At 34.1% G+C, this 25251-nt stretch overlaps 2 protein-coding genes across 8 annotated transcripts in view; one reads left to right on the top strand and one right to left on the bottom strand.

Moving 5' to 3' along the window:
* Positions 1–17970, top strand: part of LOC123709263 (protein alan shepard) — a 95517-nt gene extending 77547 nt beyond the window's left edge. For 2 of the 7 annotated variants that reach the window (XM_045660436.1, XM_045660435.1), the window contains 8 exons: positions 7663–7943; positions 8176–8234; positions 8549–8673; positions 9577–9771; positions 11143–11283; positions 12421–12648; positions 13246–13284; positions 13654–17970. In XM_045660436.1, coding sequence (XP_045516392.1) covers positions 7663–7943; positions 8176–8234; positions 8549–8673; positions 9577–9771; positions 11143–11283; positions 12421–12648; positions 13246–13284; positions 13654–13788 — 1203 coding nt within the window. In that variant the 3' untranslated portion in view covers positions 13789–17970. The remainder of the gene's footprint in view (positions 1–7662; positions 7944–8175; positions 8235–8548; positions 8674–9576; positions 9772–11142; positions 11284–12420; positions 12649–13245; positions 13285–13653) is intronic. The other 5 variants (XM_045660439.1, XM_045660438.1, XM_045660440.1 and 2 more) reach the window with 5 other exon arrangements.
* A 2589-nt stretch (positions 17971–20559) lies between these two features.
* On the bottom strand, positions 20560–25195 carry LOC123710300 (ribosome biogenesis protein WDR12 homolog). The gene is made up of 9 exons (XM_045662110.1): positions 24960–25195; positions 24588–24887; positions 24223–24363; positions 23813–23988; positions 23412–23476; positions 22975–23119; positions 22526–22627; positions 21890–22019; positions 20560–21026 (listed from the first exon to the last, which is right to left on the bottom strand). The coding sequence occupies exons 1-9, from the start codon at positions 25016–25018 to the stop codon at positions 20888–20890; spliced, it is 1257 nt and encodes a 418-aa protein (XP_045518066.1). The 5' UTR covers positions 25019–25195; the 3' UTR covers positions 20560–20887.
* Between the last annotated feature and the right edge of the window lie 56 nt (positions 25196–25251).

The raw sequence follows: 25251 nt of genomic DNA, 5'->3' as shown, positions 1-25251 counted from the left end.
TATAGCGTCTTGGGAACCTTATACTAGCACTTATTATTTGCAAAGTCTTGCTACAAGACGTAGATATAGTAAACGTTTTTGACATATTTTTGTATCAATTACGACTGATATTTTGGATATTAATACATATAATATGTACAAGTAAATTGAGGAACACCGTCTCATACATTCAATCCGTTAATATTTTACGGTGATATTTATTTTAATCAATCTAAAACTTTATGTATAACGTATAAAGCAATGACTTTAAATTGGTTACATTATATACCTATATATTGACTGAGGATTTGGATATTATGCATATTTCTTTAGTTAGTTTTTTTTTTGTTTAAACTATTGTTTCCATTATTAAAATGAAAACAATGCAGTAGGTGACCTTCCTTAAATCAGTCGTTAATTTACGTAGCAAAGTTAAGCTTTTTCATTTACCACTGTTAGCCTGCCATTAGATAATATAGTATTATATGAGATTATATTTAGTTAAATAAAGTATTAGTGTCGCCTTCAACTTTTATTACAATACTAACAATTAGACGCGGCACGCACGCGCCACCATATCGATGGAGGAACCAACTGTTGAGTCCCCCCACCCCCTACTGCCCGTCCCGCTACTTCCACCCTCCTGACGCCACACCGTCAATACTCTTAACGCTGATAACCACGGATAGTGTTACGATTCTTTTATATGCCTTTGATTTTTAGAACCTTTTTGAGATAAAGATTAGATAAGGACTTAATTTTATCTATGCTTGTTACTATAACTGCATTAAATTAGTATAAAATTGTGAATTATTCTTCAATAGTTTTTACCATTTATTAACAATATATGACACAGGTTGACTAGGAATTCATACAGAACAAGTTTATGTAATATTGCTTATATTTATACAGATTGATTATATTTAGCCATAAACTTTATGAATAAATATTTACTACTTACGATTATAAGCCAATAAGTCACTAAACAAGCTGATTTTACAACACACAGGCTTGATTTACCTACTCATACAGATATATACCTACACCCTAAACGCATTCTCTCTCTCATATTATTGGTAAGTTTGTAAAACTTGTAATTTTCGTTTCGATTTAAAAGAAATAATATTATACTATTTCTTGTTAGTTATAGTATAGTATTTGTCTTAATAAATAAAAAATAACAATTTCACACCAACGTAACATCTAATAAAAACCATTACCTAGATAAGTCCAAAGTATGGGAATTCACTTGTGATGCATCAATTGCAAAATTTACATTCCCACAGCGAGTTGCGGTTTCATTGCAACCGCAAACGTCTGTTACACCCCACGTTTACCGTTTTTTATTTGATTTAGTAGAAAAAATGTTATTATTCATAATTTTAATAGGTATAGAATAGTCTTTCAACATTTAGGTTTCTTTAAATAGTACTTTTCAAAAGCAATGACGTGTATCTGGCTGACCTGCACGTAATCGAAATCTCTGTCCAAGACCTATAAAGGTTTGAAGTGTTACACGATGTGACAATCAGCAAACCAAAAATGTAGCCTGAGTTGCAGAAAGCACTCAAAGTAATAGGTATTGCTTTGCCTGATTTCTTCCCAGCAGGAAGAACACCGTTCTATACTTCAATTAACGAAATGCCAAGTTATAAACGCAGTTTATTACGCTATTTCACTTTAAAAGGAAGTAGTACTTAGCCATTAAAATAGGTATAAATGGACCTAGAACTATAGACACAGAAATTTCCTCTGACTAATTAAAACAGCTATATTGATTAATTATTTGATAATTAACAAGATGAACATAACGCAAATTAAATAATTTCGCACTTATAACCTAGAAATAATAATTTAAGTTTTCTGAAATAAATAAAAAAATATCTTTTTAGGTTTGGACCTCAGATTTCTGTATCTGTTTCATGATCATTTGTCAATCTAATAGGCAAGTAGGTGATCAGCCTCCTGTGCCTGACACCCGCCGTCGACTTTTTGAGTCTAAAGCAAGCCGGTTTCCTCACGAGATTTTTCTTCACCGTTCGAGTGAATGTCAAATCCGCACGTAGAAAGAAAGGCCATTGCACAGCCAGGGATCGAACCTATGACTTGGGGTTGAGGACGAGGGTTGAGAATGGCTGAAGCCACTAGGCCAACACTGCTGAAATAACGAGCTTTCAAATTTCTTCCTATCCGTCGCACCTAAATAACGTTACTGTAACAACACATAACCCTTTGCAATTACGTTTAAAAGAATTCAAATAACTCAAGGCAACTCGGAAAATGAACTCTTAAGTCACGGCTCGTTTTAACACACGAATTAGTCTTCATTTGTACTTTAAGCCTGTGATAAAATGCTTCAAACGGCGTGAGGGTCCTTACGACCCTTGTCTGGGTACAAGCGGTGCCCTGTCACCCTACGTAGCTCCAGGTATTGTAGGACCCTTAATGGACTACGAAAACACTACTCTATTTGTTAAGACTAAACGAAGTTAGGGTTTAGAGTGGTCACTTTTGAACAAAAGATGATCTTTTTATGGATATGAAACGTTAAATGTTTACAAAATACATACAAAAGTTTCAAAACTCTGCAGGTCTTGCTTCTTGGTTCTAGAATTACGCAAGCTGATTTACTGCTATTTATCCCCCCCCCCCTTCTTTTGTCAGCAAAAGTAAGCAAATTTCTCAAAAATAAACAGTACATAAACATTTTTTTGTAGGAATCCTCGAAAATTCATTTTGTTTCCAAGCATAGACAATGTGTGGGTAATATGTGTAAAAAAGTAAATAATTACTGTTGACGTAATCACTAAATAAGACAATCAAAGACCCCCCTCGCCCCTATAGTGCTTACGTAATACTTGAACGGCCCCTAATTGAGATTATACTGTCCTATACCAAATTGAATTTGACCGAAAGGTTTATACAAACGTATTTATAAAACGCTAAAGTTGTATGAATCATAAAAGTTGGGATTTCCTGTCGTTAAAATTTTCACAAATTTACCCCAACATGACATTGGGAAGAGTAATTTTTCTTGGAATTTTCCCTATGCGTTGAAAGAGGCGTCAAAAGTTTGAGTGGTGTTTGCAAACTGATGATTACTTGTCAAGGATATTCCTGTCACGTCTCGTGTGACGGGTGATTCGAAAGTAAAATTAATTCTTGGATAGGGGCAAAAGTGGTGTTAAGGGTATAACGTACCAAAGGCGGCACGGTACACGCGTGTTAGTTTCAAATTTTTTTTTCAAAATTAATTTGCCAAATATTTCAAACAAACATTAAATTAAGTATAGTCAAAAATATATAAACCTATAACAACATTGTTATAATGTATTTATTCTATACGAAAATCTAATCCAAAACGCAGCTTAACCCAACATAAGCCTTAGAAACACGGACGTAATAAATAATTCAATAAAATAATCCCATGGAGAACTCAGGAACTTTAGTTTTAAATGTCATTCCCGTTTGTAAAGTTTTTAAATTCGATTGCGAAGCGTGTCCCGGCAAGATGTCAGATAGACCTGTCCAAGTGCAACTCCTGGCAATGTTGAGAAAATTAAATTATAGATAGGTACGTAGGATAATACGTAAAATTATAACGAGATGGTTTCTGAGCTTCTTATTTAATTGAATTGTTATTTAATTAAATTTTTAATTACAAATGGTAGTTACATTTCTGTGTCACTAATTTTCAAGTCAAGGCTTAAAACTATTTGGATTAGTATTTCTAGTATATATATATATAAACATCAGCCCGTATAATATATATATATATATATATATATATATATATATATATATATATATATAAATAAAAATATTTAAGATATTTAGGTAAGAAAATCTCAATAAAAATAGATTATATACGTTTAACTGAGTATTTCTAAATCGGATATGTGATGGTGTACCAACCTAGCATTATAACCTAGCATAACTATATATAAAAATATAAGTGCCCAAAACCATATTGAAAATATTGTTATTAAAAAAATATGTCTTCGATAAATGAATCTCTCTCAATGATTTCCCAGTTGACTCTATTGAAGACTCGACAATATTTTCAATAGCCTTTGATGAGGCTGCAATCGAATTCTGGAATGAGGTACTTATGTGGTCTTTAAAATGTGAAGACAAAAGACAAACCGAAGTATTGCGATCAAATATAAAATGTTTTTATTATCATTGCGTAATACAATTTTGACGATCTGTTTCGTAAACTCCTTATCTTAAAACCAACTTGTTCTTATTTAAATTTAAAATCGAATTGAAAGTAATTTCATGAAGTTACTTTCGTGTCTTTGTGTGTTTTTCTGTTGTATCTTAACATGGCATATATCCTGGACGCCCAGAGTCATTCCAGTGTATTCGTCTTGATAGGCACTCAAAACAAACTTCGATTAAAATAATCTAGGTTGATGAATCTGACAAGAAGACAAAACTTTCTGCGGAAATTAGCAAGACAAAAATCAATGATTTCGGAATTGTAAACACATAATTTGTGGTGCCCTTGGAATATGTATCTTTGACCATTTTCTTTTTCAGAATAGGCTTGTTGGAGATCAGTCTTCTGTGCCTGACACACACCGCCTTTTTTTGAGTCTGAGTCATATGCCGGTTTACTCACGATTTTACCGTACGACTGAGTGTTAAATGCGTATATAAAAAGAGAAGTCCATTGAAGCATAGACAAGGTTTGACCTACGACGGCAGCAATGTGAGTCTTACGCTCAAGCAATTGCATACTGCTCTCATATTACGTAAGCATTGAGTGTAGCACTCTCTTGTCCTCTTTCCGTCAAATACTATTTATTTATAATGAAAAGAGACAGAACTTTTTAAACCAGTGTAATTGAACTGATTTTTTCTTGAATAAGGGATGTTTAAAAATCATGAACTCTCAAACACTTTTTCCTCTTCTGGCTCACGTCTCGTGATGTCTGTTGTTTATCAGAAACAGATACGCAGTTATTGTTATGACAAAACTTGAATACTATAAACTTGTATTGACTAAGTGTTATGTTTTATAATGTGTATGTTAACTGTTAAATGTAATTAAAAAAATAAAATAAAGAATGTTGTCGCAAACATCAGCTCATATCCAATTTATATTCACTACGAAGTTAAACATACAGCAAAACTAATTAGGCGCGGAGTACAAGTTAGTCATAACTCTTAAGTAACAATTTGCAAGCAAGTTATCGGTAGGGAGACACGCGCACTTTATGCGTTTAATATGCAAATAACTAATACCTAATGTATTAGTTCTACTTCAAATAGAGGCTCAGTAAACTTGTGTGTCTCAGATTTAGCTTAGACTTTGGCGCTTTATGTGTTCTAGTCTGAGACCAAACAGTCCGAGTTCTATAATTGCTAATGTCGTAATGAAGTCGCCCTATGTCATTACTACCAGAGACGCCGCAGAGAGCTATTCGGTAAAGCTATCCGTAACGACTTATTAATTTATATTATCATGCCTTTTTTCCACGGCAGGCAGATACCACGGATCTTTACTTGCTATGGTCCTACCTGACATGCACCATGCATGCTCATGGGTTATGAGTACTTTTAACTTGTACTTTAGTACCTCCTAGATTTGGTAGAGGAATGTAGGTACGACAAGGCTTACCCAAACGGTTGCTTTATGGATTTATTAATGTTCTATTGATGAGACTGAGACGAATAATAGCGATTAATATTCTTATTATATCAATATATCTGTTAGATAATACTCAAATACATCTGCTTATTTAAAAAAATACTTCTTACACTGTGTTTATTTGTAGCTTATTCATAAAGAACAAATCAGTGTAATTGCGCGTCTATACCTTTTTATCACAGCGTAATCCGATATTAAAAGAAAGAGTCGAACCACCTAGTACTTAGTACTACTGCTGAGACAGATCAGTAGTTAAAAGGTGAAACACTCAATAAAATATATAACTTTAAATCACAACGGTTTACAAATTAAACCCGCATTTCAAAAACGTAAATTTGAAACGTTATAAAAACAATGGAACACTGAATCAAATTAAAAATCCATAATTCTAAACTAAAACGATCCAAAAATGTGTACGGAATTGTTCAACCAATATTTGGCAATCAGAACAACACATAAATCAAGCGATTGCAGTACATGTCGGTAAATAACATAACGTAGTTTTTTGTACTACACCAAAACAAGTTCGCCGTATTCTCGTTCATTTGATGGCTAATTTTTTGTATAGATCATAACAGACTTGCATAGCAAGCCAAATAAAGATAAAGCACTAAGTTTTACATATAATAACTTATAACCATCCAAGGCCTAAGCATTAAAAGTATGACTTGTTTGGTTCCTGTCATGGATTTACTCAATCAGACAAAAACAAAACATTCCCTATTGTTAATTAATTTCCAGCCATGATTTAAGTACACCCTAGGCGCCCTCTGGCCACAGCACACGATAACTATCGCGTCGAAAATTTCCGGTTATCATATAGGTTTTCCATTTTTTTGGTTTATCGGAACGTATCTATTTAAACTGTTGGTAGAAATACAATAATTTGAATATGAAGTTTCATAAGTGATTCGTGGTTGTTAAACTATATAAAAACAATGTAATGTATCAAAATGGATGTACGGAGGACCGTACGGTTCTCTTGCCATAAGACCTGTATGTCGATTAAGGGCGTGCTCAGAATCGGTATGCGTTCATTACCCTTTAGGGTTGACGAATTAATCTGAACAAGAAATTTCGTTAAAGTGTGCTATGTACTACAAATCATGTATTTATTACGACATCACTATAGAAGAAACAGAAAAAAACTTACATAAAGTAAGAATTGTTTAGACTTATTTGTTAAATTTCAAAATAGTTTTACAGAAACAAAAATAATAGACAAATATGACAGTCGACCGGTAAGATAAATAGATATAATATTCGGGAGATAATATATAACTAATTAAAAAAAAAGTTTTTATTCAATCTTAAGTTGAGCAGTATGAATTTTACCTCTTTACATTTCAATTCCCTCATCTGGTATTTCGTAATATTCGTTAACTAGTACATTTCGTATCCTCATAATTAGTCGCTTGAAAGAACAGCTAAACATTCAAATCATTCACGAATTAGGACAAGTTGAATAGTTTGAAAATTCACGTATGTTTTATCTCAGTTGACGGCCCTATACGCTCCCTATTCATTATACCCGGCTGAATAACTAATGGCGTGCGTCTTAACGCGCCTCCAGAGCAGTTATTTTCAATGAAGTCAGCCCTTGTTATACTCGTTTCATAAACTTGTGTGGGAGAAATTGCTCATTTACTCGACTCACATTCAACCCTATCGAAGGCACAAAAATAGGGCACTGCAAGTGCAATTGTTTTGACCTTATTATATTTTATAGGCTGTTGAATTCCCGAGTTCTAAATTCTAATACTATGGAGACTAAGTCATATAATTCGTCTGTATTCGGTATTCTCCGAAAAATAAACTTAGTTATTGTAGATATTATTATTTGATATTAATTGGACGACCAATTACATAATTTACAACAAAGATAACACTATAATATGTACTATATTGTTTAAGTTTTAAATTAGTAGATTTCATATAAATCTCTACAATTTTTAAAGTATTTTCCTTAATGTACTTTTGTAAATCAAATTATTATCGAACACGTGACGTAAAGCGTAATTTAGGGTATATATTTACAGTACTCAGGCATCGGTATGTCGGGCGGTTGCGGCGCGGCCGGCACGCGCGTGCCTACCGCCGCGTCTCCAGCCAATACTGCATCTAGTTCCTCGTCGAACTCAGCAGGGGGCACCCGCTCCACTAGCCTCAGCACCGCCCCACCTCCACCGGCTTCCTCCACGTCGACCACGGGAGCTTCGGGGGAGCAACTAAGCCGTACTAATCTCTATATACGAGGCCTCAATCAAAACACCACGGATAAGGACCTTGTACAAATGTGCCAAATGTAAGTGTATCTTTTATATTTTGTGTCTAGACCAAAAGAAAGATAATATAGAACCATAAAGCATACTAGTGTTGCCAATTTTCGCACAACACAAAATGTTTTAGGTACAATAATTTATATTGGGTCAGGCTTTCGTAAAACACTAGTATGTAAATATAATTTCATATGATGAAACCTTATAACAAATTAGAATACGTACATAAGTTCCTATTAAATATGATTTTCATTTCAGGTATGGCAACATAATTTCGACTAAAGCTATTTTGGATAAAAATACAAATAAATGTAAAGGTAAACAGAATTCATTCAAATATTACACAATCATAAATCTAAACTTCTATATACGTATGTATGTATTATATTCAAAATCTACACTTCTAGTATTAAACTGAATTATACAATTATTTTCTAGAACATACCCTCATTAAACTAAACCATGCGGTGAGAAATTTTTCTATATGCACGAGCCTAGTTCCATATCATTTGACATTTAGTATCATGTCACAACTTTTATACGCACATACATCTTCCATAATACTTTGTGCATGTTTCCGTTATTATTTCGTCATGTAGTCGTATCATATTATCCATTTTTATTTTCACAGGTTACGGTTTTGTAGATTTTGAGACGATCGCGTCGGCGGAGGCGGCTGTTAAGGGATTACAGGCGAAAGGTGTCCAAGCCCAGATGGCTAAAGTGGGTATCTGGTTCCTGCGTAGACTGAACCGTGTACGTTGTGCATGCAAGTAATACTATTATGACTAACCGCCTATTCCTTTCCTCAAACTTCCCGACCCTTCGGGACGTCTACATCAAGCTTGAGCACTTGTAGCTAGGCCTCACAGGTATATGACTCGTGAGGACAAGCTGCAATTGCTTCTGTTCTTCGGATTGGAAGTTATAACTCATACGTCACTATTAACTATTTAATTATTTTTAAAATAAAGCCGTGGCCTATCCGATCCATACCTTCCTTCTACCTTTTACTATAGCTTTAGTATTTATTGTGATAAAGTGCTATTTAAGCGACCTCAGGAACTCATGCTAGATTTACTAAATTGTGCCTTGTAGCATCAGAAGCCTTTGGATATAGATAAAATTCTCTAGTTTTATAGTAATTGAAGGCGCCAATATTAAACGAAGTATGTATTTGACAGTTCATTTTTATCAACCCGATAAATTGGTGTAACAGTGACTTAATTTTGTAAGTATTACGATATTTAAGCAAAAAAACGCTTCCTCTACTGACTTCAGACATTTCATAACTCTTGTGGCTTTAGCGTAACAATTTCGCTATTGGGCAATGGGTTTCTATGCTTTCGATATTAATAGTGTATGCGACTCTAACTAGCTTCATAACCTATGCTGATGTATATACCATTTTACATAAGATACTAACAAGAATGTATAATAGATACAGTCTGCTGAAAACGTCAATGTTGGCTTTCGCGTCTAGTAATTGCGGGCTTCCAGCTAATAAATATTAAATTAAAACGTTCATTAGTAATATTTCTTGATTCCTTTTTCAATGGATTTTAAATTTCTAAACTTTTATGTGAAATAACTTTTTATGATATATCTTATTGGCGATAAATGAAAAGTTGCTTGAACGGTTTCCCTTGGGGTTTTCAGCAACAAGAGCAGGATCCTACCAACTTGTACATGGCCAATCTACCGCCGCACTTCAAGGAGAATGATGTGGACCAACTGTTGGCCAAGTTTGGACAAGTGGTCTCGACGAGAATCCTACGCGACACTCATGGACACAGCAAGGGTGTTGGTTTCGCAAGGATGGAGTCTAGGGAAAAATGCGAACAGATTATTCAAGTAAGAACAATGCTATTACAAAAAAAAATGTAGAATATCAAATACACAGATTATAAGGACATACAATTTTAACTTTACTACCCTAACTTATTAACGTACAACATTTTTCTAAATAATAATAAAGATAGCTTAAATATATCTATATACACAATAGAATAATAAAATTATTTACAATCTAAACCTATATAATAACAATAATTTAAAAAAACAAATAGAAAATTAAAATACATTTTAAAACTTTCGTTCCTGTGGCACAACCAAAGTTACCTTTAAGGCAGCATTTCCTCGCTGTTTTGTGAAACTTATGCGTTAAACGACGAAAGCACCAACTGTGGCTGGGGTCACTGTACTGTCTACCTAGCGACAGCTTAATCTTTAACTCACAAGAGTCCTACAAAGAGACTGAAATCATAGTTAGAGAAAAGAGTCGTGAAAAAGTATATACGCAGCGCAGTAATGAACGTACATTATTAATTATTTTGGTATTAAAAAATAATTGAAAATATCTCATAATTTCAATCTATGTCTACTCTATTATACATATTATTAGAAAGTTTTTACAACATTTAAATAATAATATACAACTACATTGCATCAGCTTCCTTATATGTATCTTACCGTACCTTATACATTAGGGTTGAAATAGCTGTTGAATGTTCTGTTTTTGCTTTTACGTAATTTTCCAAATAAAAACGTAAAAACAACACACACTCGCTAGGTTGCATTGAGTACCTATGAAGAAGACGATCTTCGAATATTTCATGATCACTGCGATTCGAAAAATTTAAGGATAATTTTTCGAAATTCAATTTTGACTAATAATTCTAACCAAGGCGACACAATCTTACTCATACTTGGCTGTATTCCAAAGACTGTCCCTAAATCTTTAGGCTGAATTTATGTTCTTTGTTACATACCATAGAGAAATACACGTTATTCTTGTTGAGACAATCTTAACATAAGCATCTTGTTTTATTTATACTGGCAACTTCGACTAAAATAACTGTTTTTTTTTATGTAGACCCGTAGAAATGGGCAATTCAGAGTCGAGACTAACGCAAAATATGACTTCCGTTTGTTAAAGCCAGCGCTTTTACATACGGGAGTCACACTTAGCGCTATTTTCGGTAAAGAACAATTTTTTCGGATTGGTAACAATAGGATAACCTGTTTGCCTTGAAGTAGTTAGTGATCATTAATTTTTCTTAAGTTGCTCGAGATTTTCTCAATATATTGCATTTAAATTTCGTATTACAGACATTTAAATTAATATCACAGCTTACAGATCACAATGCAATGAAAATTTACAGTGTCTTATATAAGGAAACGTCTTTTAAAAGTCACGTTTGATTAAATATTAACAAATTTCAGATGTTCAATGGAAACCCAATACCCGGAGCCAAGGAACCGCTACTGGTGAAGTTTGCTGATGGCGGAAACAAGAAGAAGACATCGTATAACAAACAGAACGACAATGGCCGAGGATGGAGGGATAACACTGATTCCATACAGGTACTAGATTTTTCAACAAACTGATTTTTTTAAACTACGTCAAATTGGTTTGGGTTCAAATTCTTCAGTGGGCAGTTTAATGAATAAATTGACATTTGAGTACTTTAATAATTTTGGAACAAAATTGTAACCAATGCATTTGAAAAATAGGGCAGCTTGATAACTGTCAGCGCAACCTTTTAGACTTTTGTTTATGATGTAAAATGTATTAACGAATGGTATCGATTTCAAATGTCACTGGTGAGCCGATCATGAAAAGAACCATAAATTTAATAGCTACTAAATTATCAGTCCTAAATTAAACGGGCGTTAAAATTTTGCAGCTGGCATTTTTAATAAATATAGTTTTTAATAATTATGTGAAAATAAGATGATGATAGAGCAGTGTTGGCCTTGTGGCTTAAGCGTGCGAATCTCAAAGGTCGTGTATTCAAATCACGGCTGTACTCCCAACGGAAGTGCGCAATCGATTCGTCCCTACGGTAAAATGTCGTGTTGGAATCGTGCATGTTCCAAACCCAAAAATCTACAACATGCGTCAGGCATAGAAGGCTGATCACCTACTTGTCTATAAAAATAAAAATGACCGAAGAAAGCATTTGCGGCCAAGTCCCTTATGCCGTCACTTACTGTGAGAAAATACACAAAAAAAAATAATTTTCATAAAGGAAGTATGCATGAATTTGGACGAGAATCAAAATCTCTTTGTTGTATGAAGTATTTTTAACAAAGCATTTATGTGAAGATTATACAAGGTTATTTTTCAATGTACATCAAACAAAGAAAAGGAGATTGCTTATTTTATTGAAACGTTGTCCAGCATTACTACAATTGGTACTTCATTATCTCTTGTCATAAAATGATCTGGGATTGTAACCTATTTGAAATTGCAACAACAACTTTTACGATATATTATCGCTTATTTGATACTGTTGGAAATCTTTAAAGAAATGTAAAAATGTGAGACATTTTTCCCTAGAAAGTTAGCCCTTTTAACAGCATATTGGGGTAACTGAACTAAAATAACTAACAAATTGATTGTTCGCATATATCATTATTAGAATTTTATTAAACCGAGCTAGCTTAAAAATCCTTTCATGCAGTACTCAAAGCGTAACATCCATAACATTAACGCAGTTATACTTACAGCAGGCCATGAGCGTGGGTGGCGTGTACGGGGGCGTAGCGAACGCAGAGTGCGGCGTGTACCGCGGCGGTGCCGGCGTGTACTTCCACCCGCAGTTGCACCATCACCACGCGCCGCACCCCGCGGCATGGCTGGCCCCTTACGCTACGCTCATTCCGCCCGCGCCCGCTCCGCATCCTCACCCGCATATACCTATAGATGCTGTGCCTAGCCAATATGTGAGTATTACGATCTGATATAAATCGATTTAGATAATTATCATTAATGTGTTACCAATTAAAAAATTAGAAGCATTTAGAAAAACACTGGTTTTTGACGTTATCAAAATCTTATAACATGAAATCACAAATTAAGCGTAACGATTTTGCGTGATTTTTTAAAAATGATTAGTTACACTTGTTTGCGCAAGAATAAAATAATAATATTAACTATCAAAAAAAATAAACATGGGGCAATAGGCGGTATTATCGCTACTAAGCGATCCCTTCCAGGAAACCCAAATTAAAGAAATAAATTGATTAAAGAAATGCGAAATTTATTTTATATTACAAAATAATAATGAAAAAGGAAATCAATGGAATAAGGACAACTAATAAATTACAAACTTACCAAAACAGAGAGAAAAAGAAAAATCAAATGTAATGATAAAAACTGATGATTGTCGATGACACGGAATATAAAATAAGACTTATATCTGATTAAAATTCCCCGGTGATCAATTAGTTTAAAATTGGAACGAAAGCAAATACAGCTTTACAAAAATAGAAATGGGCCATTCGATACAACAAATCTTATCAAAGATTTCTGTATTCCAGGTAAACTGGGACAGCTTAAGGCCGGAAAACGAAGTATACGTGAGTGTATACAATAAGTAGCCAAAACTCTGTATTTTTTTAGTTTATGCTATTATCCAAGTGCTAAAACTTTATTTCTCTTCTGTAATTGATCCCGAGTTTGATTCGTAGAACTGAACCGACTATTGCTTTCTTAAATGTTATGTAAGCCTCAATTGAATTTTGATTCTTACAATACCGCCTCTATTGAAAATTTCGTCTTTATCACAATTGTGGCATTTTGAATATAAACATTACGTTTATTACAAAATTAAATATTCTTTTCCTGGGTTGTAATAATTGTACAGGGTTTTTGTTGCGTATTGCACATCGCTTTCTGCTTGGCTGTTTTTCTAATAAATTGTTGTTAACGATCGTTTCTTATTGCAGTACTTTGCGTCACCTCCGTACCAGTACTTCGCGGGCCCCAATCCGCCGGTGATACAGATGCCTATGGAGAGTGAGCACGCGTCCACGGCCGCCTCACCCGACGAGGCCTACCAGACCTACCCGCCTCCCAAGTAGACGATAAGGAACAACCCATGTACACGAGCCAAAAATCAAAGCAACTGTGACTTTTTACGATGTTAATTTGTTTTAGTTTAATTTGCGGCCGTTATAGACTTCATCGAAAGTTTCGCCGCGGTGCGCCGCGAGCGAGTGCGGCCTTGTACGTATACGTGGTGCGTCACGGACGTACACGTATCGGCTCATACTGAGGTATGAATTGGTGACGGCAGCGTGTCCGTACGTCCAAGGCCTTTTAGTTTTAAGCCTAATTTTATTTAATACTTTCGCCTCGACTGTTTTCTCAATGGCCTTCGTCTCTTGGCTTACGCTAAACGTTCAAAACGCTGTGATGTTTTGATGAGGTCTTTTGACGGCTCGGGAGAGGATTCGATGTATAGAATTAAATCCAATTTAAAATGTGTTTTTACATTATAGTTTTATTATTGTTTTATGAAAATTTTTAAATTTAAGATTTTTAGACACAGATTTTGAACATGTTGACACGATTATTTAAGATAGATAGGTATTTATTTTAGCTTAGTACGATTATTTGAATGAATTTTTAAATTTATTTTGCAAATTAAATTTATTTATTTCTGTGTCATATATCGTAAGAAGAAATGGCTAAATTCAACAGAACTTATATCGATCAAATAACGTGCAATCAGAGAGTAATGAAATTTTATAATAATATAGTTTTAAAAGAGAATCATTTCCTTATAGTTTATTTTCTATTTTATGTAAAGCAATATCCGAAGACGGCAGAGGGCGGTGATTGGAAAAGGTCATATCAAATATATGCAAAAGGAGAAATATGTGTGTTAGAGAAAGTTTTATAACAGTTTAGAACTTGGAAATAATTTATAAATATTTCGAAGATTGTGAATCTTCCTTGTAACTGATGTATTTCAAAAATACATTGAATAATATCAAAGTTCCAACTATTATAATGGCAAGTAGAGAGTTATGACCACCTCGTGGGTTTATGCTAATGATACGTTCGGCATGGTGCTTTAGTAATTTTGTTTGAAAATGGTACTAAATCTATGAAATATACAGTATTATTTACATTAAATCACACTGGTGCAGTCTTCCAAGAGCTGTTCGGTTCATCTCCATACAACATGGGCCTCTTAGCATCGATACCACTTTCCTAGTAGATTTAGCGATGGTAAGGTACATTCGTACACGCGAATATGCTACTTCACTCTTTTATAATACAGTTGTTAACCCCTTGACAAAATTGTAAACGTTGTTGCCAAACCCGAAGACAGACTGAATTTATGTATACCGAAACTTCCAAATAATTATTTCTTGATCCGTGTTTTGATCCAAATGTTATTCATACAATGATAGTAGCCATACATCACGATAGTTTTTTGTACGATTCGGCGTCGGCGGGTGCTATTGTCGGGACGTGCCCGTCTGGAAGCTATAGAAACATTAGCAATAAGCAGTTGTATTAAAGTCTATTTATACATTTTACGAATCTATACAAATTTTTGTATGTGTAAAGTCATGTTTGGAATGAGGTGATCCTTTTTTTGAGAATCATGTACTGAATCAAATGGTAGTTGTTATTTTAGGCGGTCGGCACATTCCACTAGTGAACATCAAAATTCCACGATTGATTTCCACATTATGAAATGTAAAGGATTTGAAATCCAGCGCACGCGCATTTTGGTGCGAGCGACGTTTTGTACCATCGCGTAGGTTTTGGGTACACTTTATGACTTTATATGAAATTTGATATTTTTATATTGAATATATATAAATTATACATGGATATGTATACATGTATATACATTGTTGATGGGTACGAGTAAAAGCCTACTATATAGCCACTGTTTAATTCTATTTTGGCACGTCAGAGTTTCATCAGAACCAAAGTATACAAATCATAAAAATCGAATAAGAAGTAGGAACATATTTATACAACAAGTCAGGGACTGAAGACTAGTTAAATGTTTGATATATTAACTGTATTTTAACTGAAGGTGATTAAGCGATGACCTCTTTGTTCAAAACCTGTGTAACGACTTAACAATACAGGAACTGACATTAGATGAACTGCAGGTTTTGAATGAATGACGTAGATTTCAATGAAATAATTAGACTTTTTGTACTTGATTGTATTCTATCGATAACGGAACTAACGTCTGTGGACTGCAGAAACTTCGCGTAGCAGCATTTTTATATGTGTTCTAACGAACAACAGCAAGCAAAGCAAGTATGTTAGCACAGTACGATCCATTGCGCGACCACCACTGCGTGAGCGCCGTTGCATCGTAGAACACTAATTACTAACGGTACTATCATAAAGTAATATCGCTCTTTTGTTCAGCTGACTGCCTCTAATTCGAATGAGTTTACGCTATCACAGTACAATTCAACTTACTACGGCTGAAGTAGGTGTGTACTTGTATTGATACTCCATAGATCACTTTTATACTTGTATAATTGTGGATCGAGCCAAATTTCTTGAACTGATTTAAACCGCCTTTGATTCTTGTGAAAATAAGACACGAAGTGCAATATACGGTATTTAGATAAGTTCGTTCACGTGTGTTCGATATATACAGTGGCTTCCTGTAAATGCAGTCTTCCGATAGATATTTCCGCTAAACTTTGCATTTAAAATTGATGTCGTATTTGTACACAGTCTAAAGCTACTATCCCCGTATTTGTTTGATGTCATAGTGGTCTATGAGATGTGAACCCGTGTCCATTAAACTGTAGTATTTTCGTTTCAGTTAAACCCGAAGCACTTGTAGAGACACAGTAAGTAGGTAACGTAGCGTCGCACGATCCGTATAGGATGCCGTCAAAAGCGCTATAATTTGAGCACGATTTATTTTCTCAGGTTTCTTCTTCCATTGAGAGCAATAAATTAATTTTTACGGTAGTGCCTTCAGCGTCGTTGATACAGATGTGAATACAATAAACCAGTTGCATGTGCTTTACGAGATATTTTTACAGGTAATAGAGAACTTACCGTAATCATAAATGTAGGGTAAATACAGCTATGTTTTAATATTTTCTATCGATCACTAAAACGAAATAATGTGGCTGTCTAATCGTTGCATTTTCACACATGGTGTTGAGATTGAATCCGGGAGTTAATTCTTAGATGTTCCTAGTTACACTCGCTTCAATATTCTTGACATGTGTGATAAAGCGTTACAATGAGATTATGGGTGAACGTGACGTTAAGCGTTAGTTAGTTAGGAGTTACGTGAAGAACAAGCACAAAAATAAGGAACCAATTCCTGAATACCAAAACGATTCAAATGAGACATGTCGATGAATTGAAGTTAATGTTTATAAGTAAGTCATAGTTTTAAGAGAGCGCGCGTTTTGTATTTGTGAAATGTGAAACAGGATCGACGAATTGATGGCTAGTTTTAGCTTTAGGCTTAATTAGATAGGTTAGAATAGCAAAAAAATGTTTCGACGCTAAGATAGCATAGCGATTAGATTAATGGGCGGGCAGCGGCGCGCCTCGCGGCTCTAGGGTAGTTTCCTCTGTTAGTTTATTAAATAATTTAATTTAAATGGACTGAGGCCGGCGCGGTGCGTCAGCGCCCGCCCTTAGCTTTAAGGAAATCTAAACCTAGCGAACACTCGGAGTAAGTTTCAGTTGAAGAGTTTGCTTTCACCTCTTTTGTTATGTAGTTGTATAAGTGTAAAAGAAATTAAATGAGAAAAAAAATACCGTGAAGTGTCGATACAATTGTATTTGTCCAATGTATTATTAGTGTGGTGTTCTACCCGGCAGCCTAGTCTAGCGAGTAGATTAGATAAAAATTAGTTAGGTAGCTTAGAAATGCAAAAAAATTTCATAAAATGTAAAAAAAAGATGAAATTGTTGGTAAGAAAGAGTATTTTTAAGGAACATGTTGCTTCGTTGTGTTATGATGTGAGGTTTGGCATAACTATAACTGAAATGAATTTCTCGGCACGGGAAGACAGAAAGTTATGTATCTATTTTGTTACGAAGTGTTTGCAAGTTTCTATATATTGCTATGAGCATATTAGACCGCATTATTTATAGTTATGCTGAATGGAACTAAAATAATATATAAAATAAATGAAAATGGTACTAAGAAGCATGTTTTATTGTGACGAGTCATGTTCCTTTGCATTGAACTTGATATTTTGTAAGAGCAAATGATTGAAATAAAACAAGCAAAACCATTCATGTTTTGTTATTTATCGCCTAACTACACTTCCCTTTGTTGGGAGTCCTAACTCCTCCATCCTCTCTTCCCTCCAATAGTAAACTAATTACTACAGATTATCTTCTATAGATCCTCTTTCGTTTTGGATCTCGCTTAGAGTAGTCGTGTATAACCCAAGCCGTATTTAATTAAATTGAAAAAGTTTCAAAATTCTTAAATTAAAATATTAGCAAGTACTAGGATAACAGTGCGTCATAGGAATAGCCATCATTATTTCTAAGTCTCCGCCCACTTGCTGCCGCCCCCAACGCATACGCAAGTTGCAGGAAGGAGTGTCAACCAAGACCACACCCCCGACCGGTGACTAAATACAAGACTTGCCATTTCTGCGCTCTTGGTATAAGTTCAAGGTAACACACAATGAATATGCGCTATGCCAAAAACCATTGTTGACCAAAAAATTGTTGACACTGAACCCAATGAAATCTCTGCTATAATAAAAAACCTTAAATCAGAAAGTGCAACTGGAATAGATAATATTTCTAACTGCTTCCTTAAACTAGCATCACCATTACTTTCTCCTATTATCTCTCAATTATGCAATGTATGTTATAAAACCGGTGTCTTCCCTACCATTCTTAACAGTTCAATTATCCATCCAATCTTCAAAAGTGGTGATAAATAGGACATTAGTAACTACCGCCCAATCTCTATCTTAACAGCTATATCTATTGTAACTATATAACTATTAACTCAATAATAATATCCTACCTTAATAAATACAATCCATCCAAATGGAAAAATACCTCTCACAAACACAATTTGGGTTTAGGTCAAATTGTAGTACTGAAGATGCTGTCCTAGGCCTTATTTGTTGAACGCCTTGACCGGATACAAAAGTGTCTTACACTATTATCGACCTCAAAAAGGCATTCGATACTGTTTGTGTTTCAACTTTGATTAAGCGCCTGGATAATATTGGCATTAGAGGTCTTTCTCAACCTCTTGACCAGCTATCTGACAGATAGGACTCAAACAGTTAAGCTAGGTAACTTAATCAGTAACGTGAATGAAAATCAGATTTCATTCTGTGTCCCTCAGGGCTCGGTTTTAGGGCCAACGCTGTTCCTGATATATGTCAATGAAATGTGCAATACCAAATTCAATAAATCTGTTATCACCTATTGTATCACAGTGTGGGGTGGTTGTGCGAAAACCAAAGTTCTAGCACTTGAAAGAGCTTGCAAACTACTGACTATACGCCAGCTCTATATTCTCCCTTGTGTCCTTGGAGACACGCAACCTCTCCACATAGAACAGACACACCTCAAAAAAGGACCCAACGTAATAAATATAATTAGCTACACAATTTGCAAGACTATCTTTGCACGTAATCAATTCACGATCACTCAGCTTATCTCTATAATAGTTTAAATAAAACCCTTAGCTTGCAAAATCTTACATACCACAAATGTAAAACAACTTTAAACCATTGGCTCGGTACACTCAACTACAACAAAACAGAAGCATTCTTAAATCCTCTAATATTTTTTCCCCTTAATCCATCTTTTCATGCCACACGCGCACACTTTTGTTTCGTCTTCCACACATAATTACATAGTCATCACAATATAATTATTATTTTTACAGTACCCTCGTTTTTAAAACCAATTGTGTCGGTTACCCATGGATGAAACATAGTAAATTGAAAGAAGAGCGAAGCTTCCCTGTCACAGATCTCTGACTTACTAGGGAGGCCTCAATCTGAATTCTATTGTACATATAGCTAAACAAATAAAGAATTTTGATTTTGATTAATTATATAGATAAATTTCACCCTAATTTGATGTTGCTTTGACGCCCCTGTGCAATGGTAATCGGTGTTCGGTGTCTATAGTTCATTCTGCCATCCCACGACTTTAAAACTTTTGCATGTATTAATGCTAAAAATATAATTTAAGCTTCTAGGTGCGTCAATGAATTAAACATCTTGAGCAAAACCAGCACATCTAAAATCATAGGTCAGACACAGAAGGCTGATCACCCACTGATGATGATGAACAATGATCAAGCTCGTATCGACAATAACTTTCTACACATATCCAGCGTTATCTACATTCTTCACAATGCTGCTGATCGTTTTCTTGCGATCAACGAAGAAAATAAAATTTACCCAATACCACGTAGGATTAGGACTAACAATTTATTTTAAAATAAAAATTATTTAATTCAGACCATTAAGTACATATATTGTAAGTAGAGTAATACTTATAACTATGTTAGTAAAATTACAATTTAAATTAGCAAAATTATTAAAATAATTATTTCATAAATCTGCGTTGTTTTGATGCACCAGGCACATGGGCATGTATATAAATGCAGCATATTCGGGTTTATTACCTATAACCATCAGGATATTGTTTGTACTCCCACGAACCCTACGCATCTTCTTCAGCATCAACTTCAGTAAATTTAAATGAGTGGTGGTTTCATAACGTTCACAAGGTTACTTTGTTGGGAGTATACCTAAAAGTATATTTTAAATTTACACTAATTTCAGATGCCTGTTGCGCATAACTAGGGATAATGAAGATAAAAGAACAACAACTTCTAACAGAATATTTATTACCACTAAAGGTTTTTATACATCTTAAAACATAACGCAAATTTCACATTCGTTAACTGATGCACTTTTTAGACAAAAAACACTGTAACAAATTTTCCTTTAAAACATGAGATATGGTTGCAAATTTAAAAACAGACTTTTAAATCATTTTCTGATACATAAATGCACCACTGACGAAATAAATCAAACATACAATTCCTTATACAGGTTAAATAATTAATGCGTTATTCATTTTACATATTCGCTACAAAGAATGACATCCCTTCAATTTGTACACAAATAAAAGATGTCTTTGTCCATCACGAATTTAGCTCAACGCATGTTTCGCTTTAAATATCCTCAGCGTATTATCACACGAGCCACTGATAAGGAGCGAGGGATTCGACCAATTACAACACAGCACTTTATCTTCGTGACCTGTGAGGTCGTAGAGCGGCGTTTTGGGACTGAAAACAAAAAAAATAGTGAGCCCTGGTTTGTACAAATAATAAGATCCAGACATGAGTTTTTGTAACGCCTTATCCACGGTTGCATCGACACTATGGAAGTGAGTGAAATTGGGTACAAAGACGTCGGTATCGCTATTGGAAGCTGAATACTGACTTAATAATTTAGATTTATTCCCACGAGAATGTAAGTGCGTGCTCCATATCACCATGCCTCCTACTTATAGAGGATCTTTGACAATCTGAGACAAATCTTTGTTTTTTAACTTATTTTATTACTATTAATTACTTAAGATGTCATGTGGAACACGGTGTAATGGTTGCAGCTCCTTCCAAACGTTGTGTAATACAAAAAATACTTAGCGATTAAAAAGAGTGGCGCAGACTTTATCGCTAGTTCTTCTCTTCCGTTCTACGCCCCTAATTTGAGAACTGGCAGTAAATGTAAAATTAGAAGCATTTCATATATATTTGTTTTTTGACGTTCATGTACATTCAAGTGTACATTGTGTCAGCTATATGAATAAATGATATTTGACTTTGACTATATTCCGTATCCCGTCCATAGTAACTCAACGACAATAAAACTAAAATTGACTTTTCGGAAGTATCAATAATTTATGCGACTGACTGTTACTGACGTAAACTTTAAGTCAAACCGAGTTTAAGGTTCAGGTTTCAATAAAGATCGTTAAATTCTTCGTATTTAATAAATCTTTAAGTTAAATACACTATTTATAAGTTTAACTCGTTTGCTAACTAAGGCAATAACTTAATTAACTCAACTGTAATTAATAGTATTAATTTTCCAAAAACGATCTAATCTAGTCTAGTTAATTGAATGCCCCATAGCCCACACTTACCTCCTGGTATCCCACAACTTGACTTGATTGTCATAACCTGCCGAGAGGAATAACGTGTCCTGTGTTGTTGACCAACGAACAGATTGCACCCAACCCGTGTGGGACGTGAATGTTGTCTTTACAAGGCTGTCTAAATTGGAACAATAGAAATACGATACAATTTCATTTAGCTAACATTATATTAACTATACCTAAAAATATACAAATTAATTAAAATTAACAATCCTGCGCATCATTTATACGTAATAACATTAGCGAAACAATTATTCTAACGAAACTTCAGTCACATAACTTTTTAGTTTTAGTTAACTTAATATTTTACCGTGTAACTCTCGTTCCTGAGGTCATAGGTTCGAACCCCAATTGTGCACCAATAGACTTTCTGTCAATGTTCGTATTAAACACTAACGTATGGTGTATAAATATCCTAAGGAAAGCGGTATCCCTAAAACCGAACAAGTCGACGACTTGCTTCAAACACAGGCCGATAACCGACTTGCATATAAAAAAACCCGCTCCACTGTTTATTTTTTTAAATAAAAAAATTCATATACAAAACTCGATCCTAAGAATGTTATTTTCTGTGTTCATAATAAATTATAATTCACAATAACTTTAAATATTAAATATTAGTACCTGTAGATCTCGGATCAAAAAGACGTATGTGTCTATCTGCGGATGCCGTAATAATGCTGTTACTTAGAGGCGACCACGCGGCGTCGAAGAAAGCTTTGCTACCTGAAAATATATATTTTATTTAAATATAAGGATTGCAATGGTCTAAGATCCGGCAACAGTATTAGTGCGTTCATCAGTTATTTGCTAAAAACCAAATTTGTATGTATATTTATAATAAGGCGAATGTATATCTACCAAGGCCGCTAGTATTTTTAATGAAATTATTTTGTATTGATTTTCGGGAAAACATTTCGTTCACTTGTTATTCAAATAAATTATAATAATTGTATGTGTTTATTAATCATTACGTTCAGCAAAATAAGTTAATATTAACAGTACAATGACTATTTCCCAGGGCAAAAACAACAACTTACTTTTAATAGTTAAAATCAAAGATAATGTTTTACCAGCAATGTCTTGTTTGATAGCACCGAGTTCACAGTCCCAAATCTTAATCAAATGATCCCAGCTCCCAGATAGAACAGTGTTATAGTCCATCCACTGCACACTGGAGACAGCTTCCTTGTGTCCTTTAAGAGTAGTCAAGGCTTCCTAATTGAGACACAATAAAAAAAGCTAATAAATGCCACAGTAAAACATATGTAAGAAAAATAGTATGTTTGTTTATGACAACATCTAATACTTTGTCAATCTATAACTAATGTTAGATGTCGCTTTTAATGCTAGGATGCAATACATTCACATTCTCTTAATCTAAATCTTATTAGCTTTTCATGTTTGCTATAATAACTATAATTTGTGTTTCATCTAATGTCATATATAAATTGTCTAATAAAAGCTCTTTTCAAGCTGATCTTGATATGTGAATAAAGTAACAACTTACCCTTGATTTTCCTTGTTCCGGTTTACTCTTCTTTTTAGCTGGCACATTATCTTCTTCTGCTAAACCTATAAACAGAATTTTGTCAACTATCTGAGAAATATACCAGTTTTAATATTTTAATCTATACAATAAATGTTTTTCATTTTAAAACACAACAAATAACCAATTCTAACCTTTATGCATAGACAAGTAAACAGTAACCACAAAATATGTATATTGTAAGCTAACAGGACTTTGTGAGGAAAATTTAAGAATAGGCTACCAAATTTTTTGGAAAACACACTGGATTAGAATATACGAGGCCCATGATTAAGATTGTATAAAGTTTAATAATAGTCATCTATATATGTATTAAGAACTTCCCATCATTAAAAACAATTACAAACTATAATAATACTTACTTGCACTCCATAAACAAATATTATTATCCCAGCCCCCAGTTGCAAATTGTTTACCATCTGCGGATACAGCTATACACTCAATTCCCTTCTCATGACTCCGACATGTCACCACACTGTCCACAGAGTTTCCAGAAACATTCCATGACCACAAAATTGCTGACTGGTCATGAGAACCACTGAAAATTTTTTGCAAGACAATTATAACACAGAATGAATACTCTTATAAATAAACTGGATTTACTGTACATAAAAAATAAAAAATAAATAAGTCTAATTGCACCATTTTACCTATTATATATTCAATTAAACCTCATCTCAATATTAAAATATATAAAAATAAATGTCTCTTAATTATATTAAGCTACAGTTGAGCCACAAAACTTGAAATACAATTATTATAAATTAAATACCTTACAAAAATTGCTTGATCACCATTAAAAGCAACCCAAGCAACTGCTTTAACAGGGGAAGTGTGACCCGGTATTGCTAGTTTGTGTTGTCCTTTAGTAGTCCAGATGTGAACACTATTGTCATAGCACCCTGATAAGATCCTGAATATCCAAAAACTTAACTCAGAACAAAAATATTACCATTGATGTATTATTGGATGATATAACAAATACTATTAAAATAAACCTATTCAAAAACAAACAAAACATGCAATGGAACATTTCCCAACTGAACTATAGAAGCAGTTATTTTGTGAGTAAATTTAGTAGTCAATTCTGTATTACATGTTTACTGTTTAATGTTTACTGCACTAATAATGACATACCAACTCCCATGAGTATCAACAGCTGCCACCCAATCATCGTGCATCAAGCAGTCTTGAGGGCTTGGAGCGGGAAATCGTTCAATATATTCAATTTCCAATGTATCTTCTGTAGATACACCCTTCTCTTGCAAATGCTCAGCTACAGTGGTACGTAAAAGTTCCCCATAAATGAGAAAATCAAAATCAATATTCTTTTTATGAGATTGAATAGATTCTCTTAGTAAGCCATTAACAAGTGTGCTTAATTCTGCTGTCTGGATATTGCTTTGAACAGCCAATGGACTGTCTGGAATCGCATATCTGTAAATTCAAATATTTACAATTATATATTATTATAAGTTAAGTTTTAGTTAGTTAAAAAACGAAACTCACTGTTCTTGTTTTGTGACGAATCGAACTTGAATTTGAGCGGCATCTGCATCCCCGTCCATTATTATTCTTATTTACGTGGTACAAATATAAATCTTCTCACAAAATGGATTAAACCTCCGCCAAGTACTGAAGATGTGATTTAAGTTATCTAATATTAAACTGTTTTATGATGATTTGAGCTGAGAAAATAACATGTGGATCCTTATTTTGAAACTAGAAACATGAGGGAACGATGCGGTATGTCATTGTCAAGTAAATGAAGTTTGTATCAAGAATGACAGTTTACATATTG

The sequence above is a fragment of the Pieris brassicae genome, chromosome 5 (genome assembly GCF_905147105.1).
Source record: "Pieris brassicae chromosome 5, ilPieBrab1.1, whole genome shotgun sequence".
Classification (NCBI taxonomy): Eukaryota; Metazoa; Arthropoda; class Insecta; order Lepidoptera; family Pieridae; genus Pieris; species Pieris brassicae.
The sequence above is the reverse complement of the archived record's forward strand: the minus strand, read 5'-3'. Positions and strand labels throughout refer to the sequence as shown.

Excerpts from the sequence above, each read along its gene's own strand:
- LOC123710300 (XM_045662110.1), bottom strand. The coding sequence starts at position 25,018 with ATGGACGGGGATGCAGATGCCGCTCAAATTCAAGTTCGATTCGTCACA. Across the intron at positions 24,888-24,959 it reads TTCGTCACAAAACAAGAACA|ATATGCGATTCCAGACAGTC; the intron begins GTGAGTTTCGTT and ends TTGAATTTACAG. Across the intron at positions 21,027-21,889 it reads AAGTTGTGGGATACCAGGAG|TCCCAAAACGCCGCTCTACG; the intron begins GTAAGTGTGGGC and ends TTTTGTTTTCAG.